General features: G+C 35.1%; 1 protein-coding gene across 1 annotated transcript in view; it reads right to left on the bottom strand.

Moving 5' to 3' along the window:
• Nucleotides 1-16121, bottom strand: part of B3GLCT (beta 3-glucosyltransferase) — a 61446-nt gene that overhangs the window by 3345 nt on the left and 41980 nt on the right. Inside the window, exons 9-14 of the mRNA XM_082333637.1 lie at nucleotides 11840-11971; nucleotides 10795-10864; nucleotides 6976-7089; nucleotides 5381-5480; nucleotides 4259-4378; nucleotides 1735-1879 (exon numbers count right to left, since the gene is read on the bottom strand). Of these exons, the coding sequence (XP_082189763.1) occupies nucleotides 1735-1879; nucleotides 4259-4378; nucleotides 5381-5480; nucleotides 6976-7089; nucleotides 10795-10864; nucleotides 11840-11971 (681 nt within the window). The remainder of the gene's footprint in view (nucleotides 1-1734; nucleotides 1880-4258; nucleotides 4379-5380; nucleotides 5481-6975; nucleotides 7090-10794; nucleotides 10865-11839; nucleotides 11972-16121) is intronic.

The following is a 16121-nucleotide window of genomic DNA, read 5'->3' as shown; positions in this document are numbered from 1 at the left end:
TGTACTTCAAGGAATATCGTACATCATGATATTTCAGCCAAGTCTTTAAAAAATAATTTTCAGGTTGATAGAAAATCCAATTTTGGTTTTCTCATTTTTAAAATATTTGTTGCATAATAGTGGAATTCGTAGAATAAGCACACTCAATTTTTATTCAGTATTCTTCCCCCCCATGGTTAATTTCTGTTCAAGGTATGTTAAATTAGAATTTGTTCCAAGCGACAGTAAAGATGAATTACAATTCAAGTGTAATTTTCTATGTGGAAAAAGAAACTGCTAGGATTTCACTTTCAAAGTGATTCAGTATCAAATGTACACCATTAAGGATTACAAGGAGGTGCTTTGTTTTGTTGTATAAGGGCTATTCCTACAAATCTGTAAAATGTGTTCTGTTCATTCCAACCCTCCTTTAATTAGGTGTTTTTCTAAAAAAAAAGTGCAAGCACAAATTATTCAATAATTCTGATGACTTTTAAAGATGCATTACTTACTTTCTATACTGAAACAAGTAAGCGATGATAAACAAAACAGGAAAGCAAAGAGATACGATTTTTTTATATGGACAAGGAATCAAAATATTGAATAGTGCATTCTCAGTCTTCCCATTTCTCTAAATAGTAAATGTAATCAGAAAGAAAATCTTAATATAGGAAAAACTCGTAATTTAAATAGCAAACTTTTCCCCCCACTGACAGCTGCTTTGAATTACATGGCAATTTACTAATTTTCAAGTAGCCTGTTCTCTTAATCTCAGTTCATATCAGCTACACAGGTCTTCCTAGTTTTTAAACTAGATTAACACCTGAAAAACATTGATGACTACAATGATTTAAATGCTGATTTTTTAAAAAGTTGTGCACTGTTTGGGAAAAGTCATAAGTGCTTCTCCTCTTTAATGCCACGGGAGGAAGATAAAGTATTTATTTGGTTTAGGAGGCAGCAAATCTCTCTGGGACTCAATGTGTTGTGTTTTCCACTGTGACACTACAGCTAGATTGTTAAATATTCTGGAAGACAGAAACAACATTCAAATATATTCCAACCTAATTGTCCCAAACTGGAGAATATACTCACAAGCGAATTATGTTTTGTGACCTCTTTTTCCCCATGTGCTAGCATAGGGCAATTTATCATATTTATACCATTCTTCAGAATCCACCAGAAAAGCAACAGTTCTTGGAACACTTTTACATTTTATATCTTTGCTAATGAGATATTTCCGAATAGTAAACACTGAATCAAAAGAAAAATTGGATAAGTAGAGAAGACAAATTTACTGAAAAATTTCACAGTCAGTTCTCCATTAGCTGAAGAAAAAAAGTATTGTGGTGTGGGTTTTTTTTTCTTTTCTAAAAGGACATATCACAAGCATTCAAAGCATGTGGCTCCTAATTCTCTTCGGTTTTTAAAGTTCCCACCTCTGACTGTATTTTTTATAAAATGCATTTTTTATAAAATGTATTTTTTATAAAATGTAGTCACAGGGTAACTGAAATATCTTATAAACTATTAAAGCATTGTAGTAATCCATCCTTTGAGAATACTCTTATTTGCTTGATCAAACTTGATCTGGAGGGAAATAAGGCATAGCAGCAGCAGCAGCATGGTTATTGTTATCACACATTGATCGAGTTTGCAATATTTATGGGTTTGCAATATTTATGAGTCCTGTTTTACACGTATACTTAAAAGAGTGAAATATTTTTTAAATACTAGTAAAAATAACTCTCTGACCTGATGGAAAAGTGGACTATGTGTTATAGGGATTCCTAAGCCACTGAAACACATCCCAAGGACCATATCATCAGGCGCGTCCATGCTGTAACACCGGCATTTACTGGCAAGTAGTTTCTGAACAGCTGTTCTGCTGAAAACCATCCTGAACAAAAAAAGCAAACGAAACGTATAAGACAGTAACTACTAGAGAAGCCAAATGACTGTAATTAATAAATATTGCTAAATGATATAAAACTGCAAGACAAAATGTAGCCCTCTGGTACAACATATCTGAAATTTCAAAATTTGAGAAGTCAGTAATGACAAGTAGTGCAAGAGGCATTTTCTGAAACGCAATTACTTTATACCATGAAAATTAATTATACCAATTATGCCAATTGTTGTTATTCCAACAATTACTTAGCTAGCCACCATTTTTACCACAGCTGATAATTCCTCCTAAATTTGGCCAGGACTTTAAAGGGATATTCTCCTCTATCTTACTCAAATGTATTGTCCAGTTAGTTATCATGTAGCGATTAAATGAAAAGAACTCTAAAACTGAACTGTCGTTCCTTGACTCCTCGGTTATACTGAGTTCTCTCCATAAGTGAAAAATGTTCCTTGAAGCCATTGCAAGGCTCTCTTGTTCATCCTAACTTTCTTGCTCATCTAAATATCAATCAGAGCCTGGACCTGTTAGATCATTATCACTAAAATAAGCCTTCAATAGACCAGAAACATGATGATGTCTTCAATTCAATAGCTGAGGGAATATAATCTTGTCTAGTATTCCATAGCTGCCTTTTCTGAAGTTACATCATCCACCCAGTCTCATCAGAATACAGGGTACTCTAGCTACAAGTTATACTAAAAAGATTCACACTCCGAAATCACTGCATGGCTTCATGAGTTCATTCACTAGATAACAATCCTTTGCTTGACGCTGGGTCATGGCAAAACTTCTACAAATACTGAATGCTAAGGCAAAAAGACTGACCTGAGAATACTGTCAGATTAAAGTTGTAAAAGACTCCATCACTGTCATTGCAACTTTGAAGACTGCATGTATCATAAAAAGAAAAAAAAAAATGGAGAGCACAGTAGGAAGTCATATCTCAGTGCTCAGATCAAATAGAGAATGAATAATAAGCTAGAGCCTTGGAATAAAAAAATAAAAATAAATAAATAAATAAAAAAAAAAAAAAAAAAAAAAGAGTTGGGACTTGTGACCAGCATGTGTTGCTACACAGAAGGTGTGACATAAATTGCACACATTTGGTGAATATTCTTGCTAGTTGATTATCTGGACTGTGTCCCTCCAGTTATACAGAATTCTTTACTTACAACAAACCTTCTCAAAATTAGGGTATGGAGCAAGATGGATGACACGTGCCTCTATATGCTCAAACTGGAGAATGAAAATAACCCCCAGACTTCCACACCTAGATGACAGAATAGAAACTAAGAGATAAACACTAAAAAAATATAGAAGTATAGGACTGGTAACCAACAAACATACCAGCACCAGTGGAAGGTTTGTTTCTTAACTCAAGCATAAACCCTACTTAAGTGAGATCGTACGCAACTATGCAAAACAGTGCGAAGGCCATACAATTGATTTTTACTTACTCATGGATGGATAAGAATCTAGTAAGTTATTATAGCCATTACTTTTCACAGAGAAAGACACTAAGGACATTCAGACGTCCACACTACTTGCTTTAGACACACAAGATGGACAGATCAGAGTCTTAAAGATTGTTCTTATTGCAATATGAGCCAACCTGAAAGTTCATATACACGTTAATTTAAGTCAAATCTTGCACACAATCACAGGGACCCCTGTGTCTCATGCATGAGATCAACCCACAATGATCTGTTTCTATGAGAAACTCATTTTCCAGGACATCAACATCAAACTCCTCGCTCAGCCAAGTCTCCATAAATCATTGCATGAAGTTCAAAAACAGAAGAAGAATCACTATCATTTTTCTCCATGCTTGCACAAAGAAAGATAACAGGAAAGAACATTCTCATTGTGGTAATTTGTATCCCTAGGTGTGCTGCTTTGGGTTCTCCTGCAAGCTCCACAACGGTCCAGATAACAAGTGTATTTTTTTTTAAGTAACTATCCCAATTGTCTCTGCTTACTACACCCTGAATCACATTGTAAGATGGCCTCCGAGTATGCAGAATGAATTCTATCCGATGAAACAAAGCTGCATGATGTGTATCAGGAGAACATGTAGTGCAGATAACTGGTAATAGGCACTCAGTTCACAGGACCAGTCAAGCCGAAATGACCCCTCCTGAAACATGCATGGTCCTCAGCACCAAGTGTTTTGCTCTACAAATCTGATCCCAATGGGCAGCACAACTTCTTACTAGTTAGGACATTTGGGTCTCTGAGCATCATTACATTTTAATTGTACTAGGAAACATCACTGTTTCTGTTGCAGCTGGTTTGTGCTGTAATTCAAAACATTTACATTCAAAGCACAGACTGATGTAGATCTCAGTAGGAGTTTAAATAAATTACCCTCCGCCGCCAGTGATATAACTATATCCTCCTGTTCCCAAGCCGTAACCGTAACGCTCTCCAAGAAATACTGGTTCATTTGGGTCATAGCAGCTGAGCAATTTTCGGAGCCTGAAGATACTATAATACAAAAATTCATTAAAAAAAAATTAAGTCATGTAGACATTCATTTTGAAACAGACATTGCTAGCCTAAATGGCATTCTAGTAAATAGCACAAAAATGACAGGAGAAATTCAGAAATTCTACAAAAAAGAAAGAGATACAAACTTTTAAACAGAAATTTATGATGGGTTATTTACTATGAGATACGATCGCTGAATTTGGTCAAATGATGAATCAATTAGCTGAAAAATATTTTTCTGAAGAAGCAAGTACAGTTTCTCAACAAAACTGAGTCTCATCTCAGAGAAAACATGAAATGATTTCTTCCAAACAATGGCAAGATCTTTGCAAATTATCTTTTCTCCCCAATAATTGAAAAACAAAAAGGTAGATTTAGTTACATGAATACTACTTTATCGACAGTTATAGTCTCTTCCAAATTCCTCTTCTGTCACATCATTTAATGAAAAGTATTATCTTGAACCACTTATTCTCGTGTTCATGATCATGTGATTCTGCTGGTTGATCACTGTGCCTTATTTCGCTTATACTGCAGTGTCAGTTTTCATGTGAATGGGATCTAATTTTCTAACAAAGGCAAGCCCCTGGACACCACTCTGGGTGGCTTTGACAACTGACCCTAACTTACAGAACCTTTCTTCTGGCACGTTTATGTGAGGAATAAATCTTAGAAAATGTATTAGCAAATGACTAAAACCAATCAGCTCAGACATGCCTACACTGAAGAACCACAACATGTGACAATTTGTAATCATATTCAGACTATATGATTACATAATAACGCTAATATGCATAGTTTTTATCAAGTTACAAGATCACATTGTTTTTAATACCAGTCAAGGAATGCTGAAGGAAAGTGACAATTTTTTTCCTTGAAGGAATATAAATCTACATTAATAAAACAGCTGTATCTCTTAAATACAGAAGAAGAGATGAATATTGCTAAAACTCCTATTGACATGAACAGTGGCAATTCCTGATATATTGAAATGTATACCTTATCAGTGTGTCATCATCCACTATGACTAACCAAGGAGTTCTGGGAGAGCTATGATTCAAAAACCTTTCCAAAATGGCAAAAGTTTTCCCACAGTGACCTAAAGGAAGAGAAATAACAGAATATGTAAATTTAAACAAAATGAGATCTTGGAACAATCTAATTGCAAACAGTCTTTATTCATCTAGATTACAGTTGATTGTTTAAAGCAATTGGTGTTACCATTATTACAATTACTAAACAAGCATTAAAAAATAAGGCTAGGATACTATATTTGAAGCTACTTCCAGTAAAAATATTTTTTGAGAAAATGCAGTAGCTCTCAGCTTAAGAAATGAAGGAAGTCCTAGCTTTGCTGATTTTGTGAAATCATGAACTTAATGCAGACTGATATATAAACATTTACAAAATCAAAACCAAGATTTCTATATTATATTCCATGACAAAAGATGGACAAAAATAGTACTAGAGTAAACTCAGCACAAGTTGTTTAGTTTAGAATGCCAGTAGCCCACAGGTGCCACTGCTCCCCGCAGCAATGCTCGAAGGCCAGACGTGGAAGGTGCCTTTCCCCTGGTGTGACTGGAACTACTGGGCACAGCTTCTACAGATGATCCACATGTGCCCAGCAGGTCTGCTGCCTCCTGAAAACACCCACTGGTGGCACGTGTCACACTGCACCTGTGCAAATGGAAACCCCTGCCTATTCGCTCTCTGCCTCTACTAGACCTTGTGAAGGACAAAAAAAGGACACCTGGAAATAATCCAGAGATCAGAACAACTGACCTTGTGGGCCAGATGAAGCTAATAGGCCACAGCTTGGACACCCCTAATTCAGAAGGTAATAGCCTGTAGCAGAGGCTGTGAGACTAAGAACAATAGATCAAATGAAAGAAAAAGCCCTAAAATTAATAAACTCATGGTATCCATCATATCCATAGCCTTTTTTCTATTCAAACAAAAAGTAAATTACTTTAAAATAACATTATTTGCCATAAAAAGATCTTCCAATGTTAACATTTAGTTTTTGCGCTTAAATCAAGACATACTAGACACAAATGTATAAATATTTGAATACCATATGGCAAGTAGTTTATGCTCAGTAACCAGCTGGCACTGTCTGAGGTCTTTTGACATAAATCTATGACTTCTGCTACCACTGATGATCTTACTCAAGATCATCAATAACTCAAGAGTTATTACTGTTACCCAGAGTAATACCACCAATTTTTGTCTCTTGGAGTATATCAGTGTACTATGCTTTCATACTCACAGTATTACTAAAAAGATCACTCTAAAGAGAACAATCTACCTACGTGGGTGAACTGTACTCTCCATCCATCTAAAAAGATGGATACTAAAAAGAACATTACTAAAAAGAACATTCTACAGGTGAATTCTATAGGTGAACTGTGCTCTCCATCAATCTCCTGTGTGGCAAAAGCATTCTTTTAGTTTAGGACTGCACAAACGTGCTACAGAAATACAGAATTTCTAAATCATATACTATACATGAAATATACATATCATCCATAAAACTTACCATCTTTAGACAGTTATTTGCGCAAAACTGACAACAACAGTCAATAGCTCACCTCTGTCAGTATTAGGTACACCTAAATCTATAGTAGGAATGGAGATGTCTGCATAATCACTGTAGTATTCAATAAGGGCAGCTTCTCTTTCCCAAGTCTGCTTTACAACTGGTACTGCAAAACAATCATTGACATTGAAACATAAGTAACTTGATTAAAATAAGTACTTGATCAAAACGTTTATGCACCTTGCTAATTGATATATTCTTTTGCATGGTAATGAAAATGCTGTTTCAAATACAGCATCATGGTTCTAAACATTCATTCTTTTTTCCTTCCTACAATATTTAGAGAGAAACAACTTTACATTTTTATGAAACCCAGTCAGAGCAGTTTTATTTTTATAGTAATAACTTTTCTTTTAAAAAATTACTATATTTTAATTCATATTACATTGAAAACTGTGATGTTTACATTTATGCTAACCCAAGCGTGGAATTCATTACTTTTACACTTGCTATGGTAGACTTTATAGCACACATCAGCATGAACACTATCAGAGATCAATCATTCTCCCAGTATTGAAACTGTCACATTTTAAAAACAGCACATCCAACTGTACAGCATGTAAAATATTCTGAATCAGAAACAGACCAAATGCACCTTTTGAAACACTACGCTTGTGTTATATACATCATATCTGACAGCAATGTCACGTTAATGCTGAAAAGCACCTGTCTCTGGAGACACACTCACAGAAGGACATTTATAAATATCATACAACCCATTTTTATCCCATGGAGATTCTTTCTAAAGGAGGACTGCTTAGTGTTCCTTTATAAGAGCAATCCTCTCTTATTAGTTTGCCACTTGACATAAACATTTAAAATTGATCATACAAAATTCTAATAATGATGCTACAAATATTTGGGAAAAATATAATTCCACTTCTGTACCATTGTGCAAGGGACAATACTGCTTTTACAAGTTTTAGACACTTAAAATTGCTCTCAAATTTTTGCATTAAAAAATCCAAAGGGAATTAGGTACAAAAAATATGTTCATACAACATGACAGTGGAGTTTTGAAATGCAAACCCAGGAATTTCACAATACATTATCTCTACCTCCTATGTACTAAAAAGTCACTTTACATCATATAACAACTGTATAATCATGCATTGACAGAGAATGCCATGTAAACTTTTTTTTTTCCCCAAATAGAATTAAAAACACAACTAGGCAGGACATTATTTTCTTATTTTGTGGAAATGTTCTATTTCAAAAGTGTTTCTCAGGAGAACAAAATCAGAGAGCTTTCAGAAAGGCCCCAGTACAGAAGGGTCACAGATATACAAAATGCTTCCAACCTTCACCAGGCAGAAGAGATGCACCTGTAAAGGCTGTTTCACCTTTCTCCAACCAAGGACCTCAACCTCAGTAGGGTGCCTTAACACACAGAACTATTGGCTATTACGGCCTGAGCCTCTCAATTTCTTCAGTGGAATCCCCCTTTTTTGTATAAATGAAAAAAGTTCGCTGAAGCAAGGACCCGAGTCTCACATCAGTTAAGTGGTCTAACAAGGGGGCTACTAGCTAAAGTGTCTTTCTCTTTTCCTTGCTTGTTTTGATGGAAGTGTCACCACCCAGACTAATGTCTATTGGAAACTGAATCCCATAATACTTTGTAATTTCTAACAACTCATATGTTCCAAAGAAAGAACAACTATTTGAAATTTCTGACTAGCTGTTGATGCAAATATTTATCAATATGTATTAATACTTGTGATCACATGGAATTTTTAATACCGCACTACTGAGATCTACTTATAGAAGGTCAGCTCTAAGCTCTTAATTATATTTTATTTGTGGTACTTCTAGAATTGTGATGCATTTGCAGTCTTGAAATTTTCTTATATAACCATACACAGTATGTGTGTGAAGGAGAGTTATATCTGAGTAAGTTCCGAAGTAAAATTTAGCAGCTTTTGCACATCGAATTCTAAGCCTTAATGTTGCAGTAATGTAGTTTTTGGCATACAATAAAAAATGACTTACCAGGTAAAAGGAGCTCTCTGAAGCTGGCATCCATTAATCTTTCAAAATCTTGAGTAAGATTATCCTCTATTGCATTACACTGGAAGCTGTGAGGAAAGTTCAAGAATTTTCCTCAGTCTTCAACAGGTGTTTCTTGAAGGATGTTTACACTACCTTTTTGAAGCCTTATGTTTTTTACTGACTTTCTAGTTTTTTATTTTTTTATTTTAATTTTGATGTAAGAAAATAAACATGGATCCAGAAAGGAGAACTCTTCAGTGAACTCCAATTACAGGATAGTCAATTTTGTTTTGTCAAAAGCTACTTGCTAAAGATACCCTAATGATTAGGTGATTAAAATACAGGAAATGTGCCTTCATCAAGTGCCATAATATTAAGAAAAAAATTACATAAATCTTATTTTGAAAAAAAGAAGAACAACTGGCAAATAGTCTAAATATAGACATGACAGAACCTACAGTTTTGGATGCATTAGCAAAAGGGGATTTGGTCAAGAGAAGAGCTTTTATCTTCATCCTGTCCTCTAACAATAGGCATGGCAAAACCCCCACAAAATTTGGTACAACTACTAGACATCACTTAATTTTCAATTTTTTTTGCCAATAATAATCACTTTAAATTAAGCTTATGAACAAAGTAAGCCTAATGGCGACAATATCACGTACCTGGAGTACGTAATAATAATATACGCAATAATAATACATAATAATAATAATGAGGGCACACAAAATTCAAGTATATTCCTGGAAATAAATCCATTCCTGAATTTCCTTATTAACAAAATGTCTAGAAGTAAACTAGAATGGACTGGTAGGTGGCATCAAGTAGCTAGAGTGTCTTCTGTTAAATCAGTGGATTTGGAATTTTTCCTTCCAAGTTTTGTAAACACTGGATCTACCTCAACTTAGCTGAGCCTTACTGTGTATTAGCTGAAGCTGAGTGTCTCTCTGTGTCTTTATTTTCCATGCCTCTGAGAAGGAAGCTAATACTCACTGGATGTATCTTGTTGGGCTGTGCTAGGTTTTTTTCTTTGTTCTTTTTACCATGGATATCATGGTCATATTTTCATGGTGACTTTCATTACTTGTGTAACACTACAATTTCCAGATGAAACACACTATAGCGTTGCACCCATGGAGACTCCTGACCTGGGCCATGGCTTGTACAAAGTACTACAGCTGACCGGATTTTTACAAGAGACAAAATTTCCCATACCAAGCATTACAAAACACTTGTGCACATCCAATTGCATAGGGTGACAACAGATAAAAGCAATATGACAGCATAAGTTGCTCAGTCTTTTATTGGGTGGGAGGGCAGGACAAAAGGAAGGAGGAGAGGAGAGAGAGCTTTCAGCTTGCTCTAATTTCTAAATACAGCTGCACAATTGTCACTGCTAGCACAAGGAATAGAACTGAACCAATTATGTGGGGGAAACACACCGAAGGATATTAATAGTTGCTATATTAATTAATATTGCGACAGCTCCAATTTACATCAGTGTAAGCTAACTTTATGTATATTTTTCATTTAGATATTAAGTTTCAAGATTTTTGCCAACCAATCACTAATGATGAAACATCAAACAACCACAACTTTGTCTTAAACATTTCACAGCACTCCTGAAGAACTCTGAATAGCAAAAAAAAATTTACCTAAAGAATAAGCCATTTACAATTCTGAAGCTTTCATGCTTCCCAGTGCATTTTGCAAATATTCAGTCCTAGAGCTACACAGACAGCATATATCAGCTTATTTTTTAAATATTAATTTCATAAACTATATTGCACAGAAATACTACCTTAACTAATCAACAACTTACTTCTGTCACCATGAAATTTCCGACATGTCTTTACAGCAACAAAAACATCTTCCTTTTTCACTGGCTCTCCCTATACGAACAGAACAAAAATTAATTTTTTATTGCAGGCTCTGCCTGTAACATTTTATACTATATGTATGGCCATACATAAACTAAAACAGAAAATATCTTTTCATTGTATAGCATATCAAGTAGGATAGTGTACTAGTAATATACTAGAAAGTACATTTTTGTCCCTTGAAAAAAGGTCACTAGTGGTTTAAAATTCCTGAAATAACATTATTGAAGTACTTTTTCCATTGATGTAATATTCTAATGTGAACTAAAACACACATCATTAGGAAAAGAGAATGATAATAGAACTTGCTGAACTAAGAATGATTCATCTGAAAAAGACCATTTTCTTAATTTCTTTGAAATTAATCACTGTGACAACACGTTGAACTGTATCATACTTGGAAAAGAAGCTTAAATGCTACACACTAGAAATCTTTGTATTTCTTCAACTGTAATAAAATCATTTAATTACTTTTATTTGTTTTCCTTTTTGGCACCTAGACTTTTGCTCTCCTGGAAGCATGGAACACTTTTTGGCCTCTAGCAACAATTAATCCACAATATCATAAATGTCTTCTCCTGGAGGTGGAAGAGGTGGGTTGTACTTTAATACACCAAATATTATATTATGTTTTATCTTCAGCCTCAACAAGTTTTAGATTCCTATCTGTGAAAAAAGATTATCTACACTTCAGTATCTCACAGAAATGTAAGGAGAAATACTTTATAGATTATGGGCTGCTCAAACATTGTGGTAGAAAGACCCATTAAAGCATATGTGATGTATGTTTGCCAGGAAATATCCTGATGCACAGAATGCTGAAAGCATATCCAAAAACAGATAAATGCCAGAACAAACTTTTTTTTTTTTTTTAAACTTATTGAAAAATATTTTCTTAAGGTTTGAGATTTTTCGAGTCAAGTATTATGCATTTTAGTAAGAGTTTTACCTTTACTAAGCAAGCAGTATTTAAAATATGGTACTTACACAAAGTGGTAGGAAGTTACTGAATGTTGTTGCACAATGATCAACCTTATACGAGTTCACATCATCTGTGCAGAACTCAGGCACTGGAGTAAGATGTGGTCCTTCCCCTTTCTGCCAAATATACAGGGCAATCTATCAAAATAGAAAACATTTGTATCAGTAATGAAACTGGATAAAAATTCTCAGGGCTTACAAAGAAATCATATTACAGGACAAACTTAACAGGAAAACTGAAAAATATGGGATGCTGCAGAAGATTTGTCCCTTAGTTGATTAACTAGCTGCGTACCTTACTCCTTGCTCACATTTCCAGAGCCAACATGTAATTTTTTTGCTATAAAAGAAATTCTATAGACAGACAAGTTTCAAAATTTGTTTCATAGAATTACAATTAGTTTCATATATTTAAGCATGTTGAAACAACTCATCTTTAACTTTTATAAGAAGTGGTAAAGTGAGTATTTACACATTCTTTCAAAGTAAACAAAAATTCTTATTGTGTCGCTCTTTTAAAATTATTTTGATCATTTGGCATAGCTAGGCCTGTTTCATCCTATGTGGCAATTTTCAGCTTTTCAAAATAGACCCATTCTCTGGTGACATTTTAAAATGCTCAAAATCAGTAACGGAACTCTGAGAAGTTGTAAAACACAATGAAAGATAATGTAATATATATGCTATCCTATAGTAGACTCTTGTCCATTTTAAATGCAACAACAACAAAAAAGGCCAGCCAAAATTTACAGGGGAAAAAGGAAGAAGCAAACCAGTGATATCTGAAGATTAAAAAAAAACCCCAACCTCTGTATTTACATTCAGTTCATAATAAAAAGAACAATATTTCAATCTGTATTTCATGACACATCAAGAACACTGAGACTTGCCCAACATTTCTATTGCAATAGTTTTACACTGCTTATAACTTTCCCAGACTAAGTATTCAGGCAGGAAAGTTCTATGCTGGATACCTACCTCAGACCAGTTAAAAGATTAAGTTCATTTTATATAAAAAACTGTTCAGAAACTTGTAAGAACAAAATGAACTTCTTAAAAATCTAAAAGGCAGAAAATAATATCTCAGTAAGTATGTGGATTCAGAGGCTCCCAGCTGCACTGCCATACACTCCCGATTCTGAACGCTTCATCTCTCTTGAGGGTAGGCCAAAGATGTGAAAGCATCTTTGGACAAGAGCTATTTCAGCATATACTCAAGATGTAGGAGATCTGCGTTCTAGGTTTGCTTCTGCCTCAGTCAGAAGTTACAGCTTCTAGTTTTCAAAAGGGTGTCTACACCAAGAAACCATAGATATTCTGGGACAAAGACTCTCCACGCTACCTCACGAAACTGAGTTACTGTGCAAAAAGTAAGATTCATGGAACCAACAAGATAGTGTAGCAAAGGGGAGCCTGACTTTACTGCACAGGGAAAATGGGACTCGTCCAAGGGAAGAAAACCAGTCTTGGGTTTTAGTTCCTGTTTCCCATGTTATTTCCACATATTCCCAATGACTCTTGCGTGGAAAACAAGTGCTTCACTGGAGTATGGGACGAGACCCAGCACACACACCAAAGGCAATGAAAATGAGTCTCCTTTTCACTGTTTTATGCCTGCTTAGGGGCTATTAGCTTTAACTGGCCCCGGCCCACTGGGCCAGAATTCAGCTCCTGTTTTAGCAAATAATGTGATCATTAAGAGGGCAAAATATTTCCTTCTCCCCAGTGTTCAGGAAGAACCCAGTGCAAACCAAGAGCATTAACTATGGTCTGGACAAGCCCAAGTCACCAAACCAATTACAGACTTCTGAGTTATAGATGATTATTTTCCTGTCCGTCTCATTTAGGTCTCAACATCCTCAGAAAATCCCAACTACCTGCACACAGCCATTTCTGGAACTTAAAGGGAATGAAATAGAAGGGCCTGTTTGCTACAGGCCCTGTTTGGACTGGGGGCAGGCTTGATATTATATTGATTATATAATAATATTTTTGAAACTTAAGCTTCCAGATTTGAAAGATTCTTGATAGCAAACAGCTAGGGTACAGTCACATACTAGAACACAAATAACTGATGACTTTTTAGCAAGTTGCTGATTGTAGCTGGGCTGTTGTAACTACACATGCGGTCTTAGACCACCTCAACTGCAGAGTAAAAACATTTAGTTTGATTGCACTGAAAACAGTTTAAATTACTCTATTTTTCCCTGTAATTGAGCAGATGCAGATGACCGGGAGCTGTAAGTACAAATGTGGTCGCTACTATTGCTCAGCTGATAGCGACTTGCTAAACCACTGTAACTCAGCTTCAGGTTCTTTCAATACCACAATGAGTTCTGTAGTTTGCAAGTTCTAATTTCTCTTAGCCTCACCATTATTAAGTGGTCTGTTTCTTTGCTGTTATCAATGTTTCTGAATGTTTATCAACGTTTCTTTGCATGTTATCAATACTTCTGAAAACACAGATGATCCTAGCATTACGGATGAGTGCAACAAAGTACTACAGGGAAAGGCCACTCTGTAGGGAAGAAAATGCATAAGCATGAGCGGCAGTTAAGACAAATTCCATTGATAGTGCTTGGAGTAGAGGAGGAGTACAGAAATTACATGCAACACATACACACTTGTGGTAAGGAGCAGCCAATAAACACACATACACCTCCAAAGTTATCTTTTTGTCTTGTCACCACATTCACATTATGGGATATAAGTGGTTCTTGACCCCGCCTTATAGCGGAAAGACTCCATAACAGCAAGGGATAGGATTTCTAAAGAGCTTCCAGTACATTTTAAGATTGTATTAGTTCAAAATTCAGCTATTCAGAATTAATGTCTATCACATGAACCAACAAAGAAGCAATGCTCCTGCAGCACAAAGAATATTTAACCATTGTAACTTAACATGAATTATTTATGAAAGTTCATAATGTCCTAAGATTTCCCACTGAATAATGAAATCTTCAATAGAGAGCCTTAGAACGGTGTGAAGCTATCATATTTCAGAAGTGAGGTTAGAGTGCCATTTTGGGTTATAGAACAGGATGATAGACAGTTCCTAAAACAATGGAAATGGATTTACAATAAAAAGACAAAAAGTAGTTTTAGTCATAGTTCAAGTCTAATGTTAGATATACAAAAAAATCCAGTATTCACTTCCAGTTTTGAACAGGCATCAGGGAATATGCTATATATTGTGCAGTTACAAAAAGTCTAAAAAACAATCTACAAATGAGCAGCAGCATGACAAAAACCCTTTACCATATTTGCAAGATAGGCCTTACAGATCAAAAGTGATATTAATGTTATGGATATAAGAAATAGGGACTTCGAAAGTAGTAGGGTGTAAAAAACCTGATACAGAGCACAATAAAATACCAAGGACTGGAGGCACATGTTATTAGGACTCCGTCAAACTAAAACATTTCTTAAAACACTTATCATCCTTCATAAATTTAAGCATTACACACAATCATTAAAGATCACAGATTATATCCTTTGATTTCTTATCAGTCTTGATTCACACAAGAAGGATGTAGAGACAAAAATGATTTAAGAAGGAGAAGATGGCAATTTACAAAATAAATGAGGGGGAATGGAACTGTCTCTAGGGAGACACGAGACTGTGCAGAAAGAATAACTACAGGGCTGAAGTAGGTTATCAGTAGCAATAAATTTGAAATTAAACATACGCAAAGAACTGCTAACAGAATAAGAAGTGGGTGGAAGTCATTTTGCCAGTCGAGTGATCAACTGTTTTTCATTAAGCAATCTGTGGCACATAAAAGAAATATCTGCTAATGAAGTTTTTTTTATGACACTATGTTTAGAGGCTTTGTCAGTGCTGAGGTAGACTGAAATATTGGGAACATAGGAACGACTTTGAGGTAACTTACAAAAAAAAGATTAACAGTGTGAAGCCCAAGGTCTTGCATTTAGAAAAATTAACAAGAGGAAAGAAACAGCTTGTTGGCTTGTTTCACGTAGCAAAATGAGAGGGGTCCAAATGCTTCTTAGAAATACATTAGTCAAGGAGGGGAAACTATGTGGAAGAATAGTGTTGGCACAAAACCAAATCATTTAAATATGCTACCAATTTATACTCTATAAATACACTGTAGATTTATGTTGGAAATGAGGAGGTTTATAACCATTACAGAATAAAGATCTGGAAGAGCAGCAGTAGTTTTAAGTAAGCTGTTTTTTTTTTTCTGGGCCAGAACCACAATTGACTTTCAGGAGTTTTAAAAAATTAAAATGAATTCAAAATCACTCATAATTTCAGGCCAAA

Source organism: Platalea leucorodia (assembly GCF_965183815.1).
Source record: "Platalea leucorodia genome assembly, chromosome: 2".
NCBI lineage: Eukaryota > Metazoa > Chordata > Aves > Pelecaniformes > Threskiornithidae > Platalea > Platalea leucorodia.
The sequence above is the reverse complement of the archived record's forward strand: the minus strand, read 5'-3'. Positions and strand labels throughout refer to the sequence as shown.